General features: G+C 60.6%; 1 protein-coding gene across 1 annotated transcript in view; it reads right to left on the reverse strand.

Moving 5' to 3' along the window:
* WNT9A (wingless-type MMTV integration site family, member 9A) overlaps positions 1-104 on the reverse strand; it is a 26746-nt gene extending 26642 nt beyond the window's left edge. The window contains exon 1 of the mRNA XM_014534851.1: positions 42-104. Coding sequence (XP_014390337.1) covers positions 42-104 — 63 coding nt within the window. The remainder of the gene's footprint in view (positions 1-41) is intronic.
* Positions 105-918: the final 814 nt, after the last annotated feature.

Raw genomic sequence — 918 nt, forward strand, 5'->3', positions numbered from 1 at the left:
CCTACCCTATATACCCCTTGCCTGACTTTTGGAGGTCTCACCCACAAAGCCACATCCAAGGGGTCTTGACAGTCTCCCTGTGGCCCCTTGGTAGTCCTAGACATGGTGATAAGGTCCTTCTCATGGGTACCCCTCCCCTCCTCCTCCCCTCTCCCTCCGCCACTGCTCCTGATGCAAAACTACTCTCTTGACACCAGGCATGTGGCCACATGGACCCTCCAGATGGACTCCTCAGAGCGCTCTGCTCTCCATGGCCTCTCCCCCAAACTCTGGTGCCCAAAGCACTGGAGTTAGGTCCAGGGCCACAGTGGCAAGGACAAGAGCAAGATTAGACCAGCTGTCCAACCACCCCCAATCCAGATGGCCACCGGCTGTGGCAGAACGTCTGCTCACACAGCTGAGGGAGCCAGGTGGCCGTGGCTTCCTCCTCACCTCAGGCCCCAGCGCAAGGCCTGCACACAGCACCACCCGTCACGAGGCCCCAGCCCAGAGTCCCATCCTGGCCCCATACTCTCACCTGCCTCTATCTGGTCTCTGTATTGGGGGGCCAGGGCAGAGTCCCCCAAGGACTGTGAAGAGGATCAGGGCAAACTGGGGATCAGGGCAGGGTGGCCCCCCAGAGCAGACTGGCTGGGAGAAGGGAGGAAGGAGGACAAACATTGGAGACCATAAATGCAGGAAGTTGCTGGTGCCCCCAAAGCATCTCCTCAGTCTGTCTGCCTGCCCCTTCCACCTGTCTCCCCACTCCTGCCCAGACTCACCTGGGAGACAGTCCCTCTAAATGGCCTCAGGGTCCCTGGGCCATGGGTACTGGCAGAATCCCCCCTCCTTTGAAGGCTGGAAACCAGGTCCCGCCACACACCACCCTCCATCCTCCCTTGACCTGAGTGTGCCCACCCTCCCCTCCCCCAGCCAGAA

Source organism: Myotis brandtii, unplaced genomic scaffold (genome assembly GCF_000412655.1).
Source record: "Myotis brandtii unplaced genomic scaffold, ASM41265v1 scaffold100, whole genome shotgun sequence".
Classification (NCBI taxonomy): domain Eukaryota; kingdom Metazoa; phylum Chordata; class Mammalia; order Chiroptera; family Vespertilionidae; genus Myotis; species Myotis brandtii.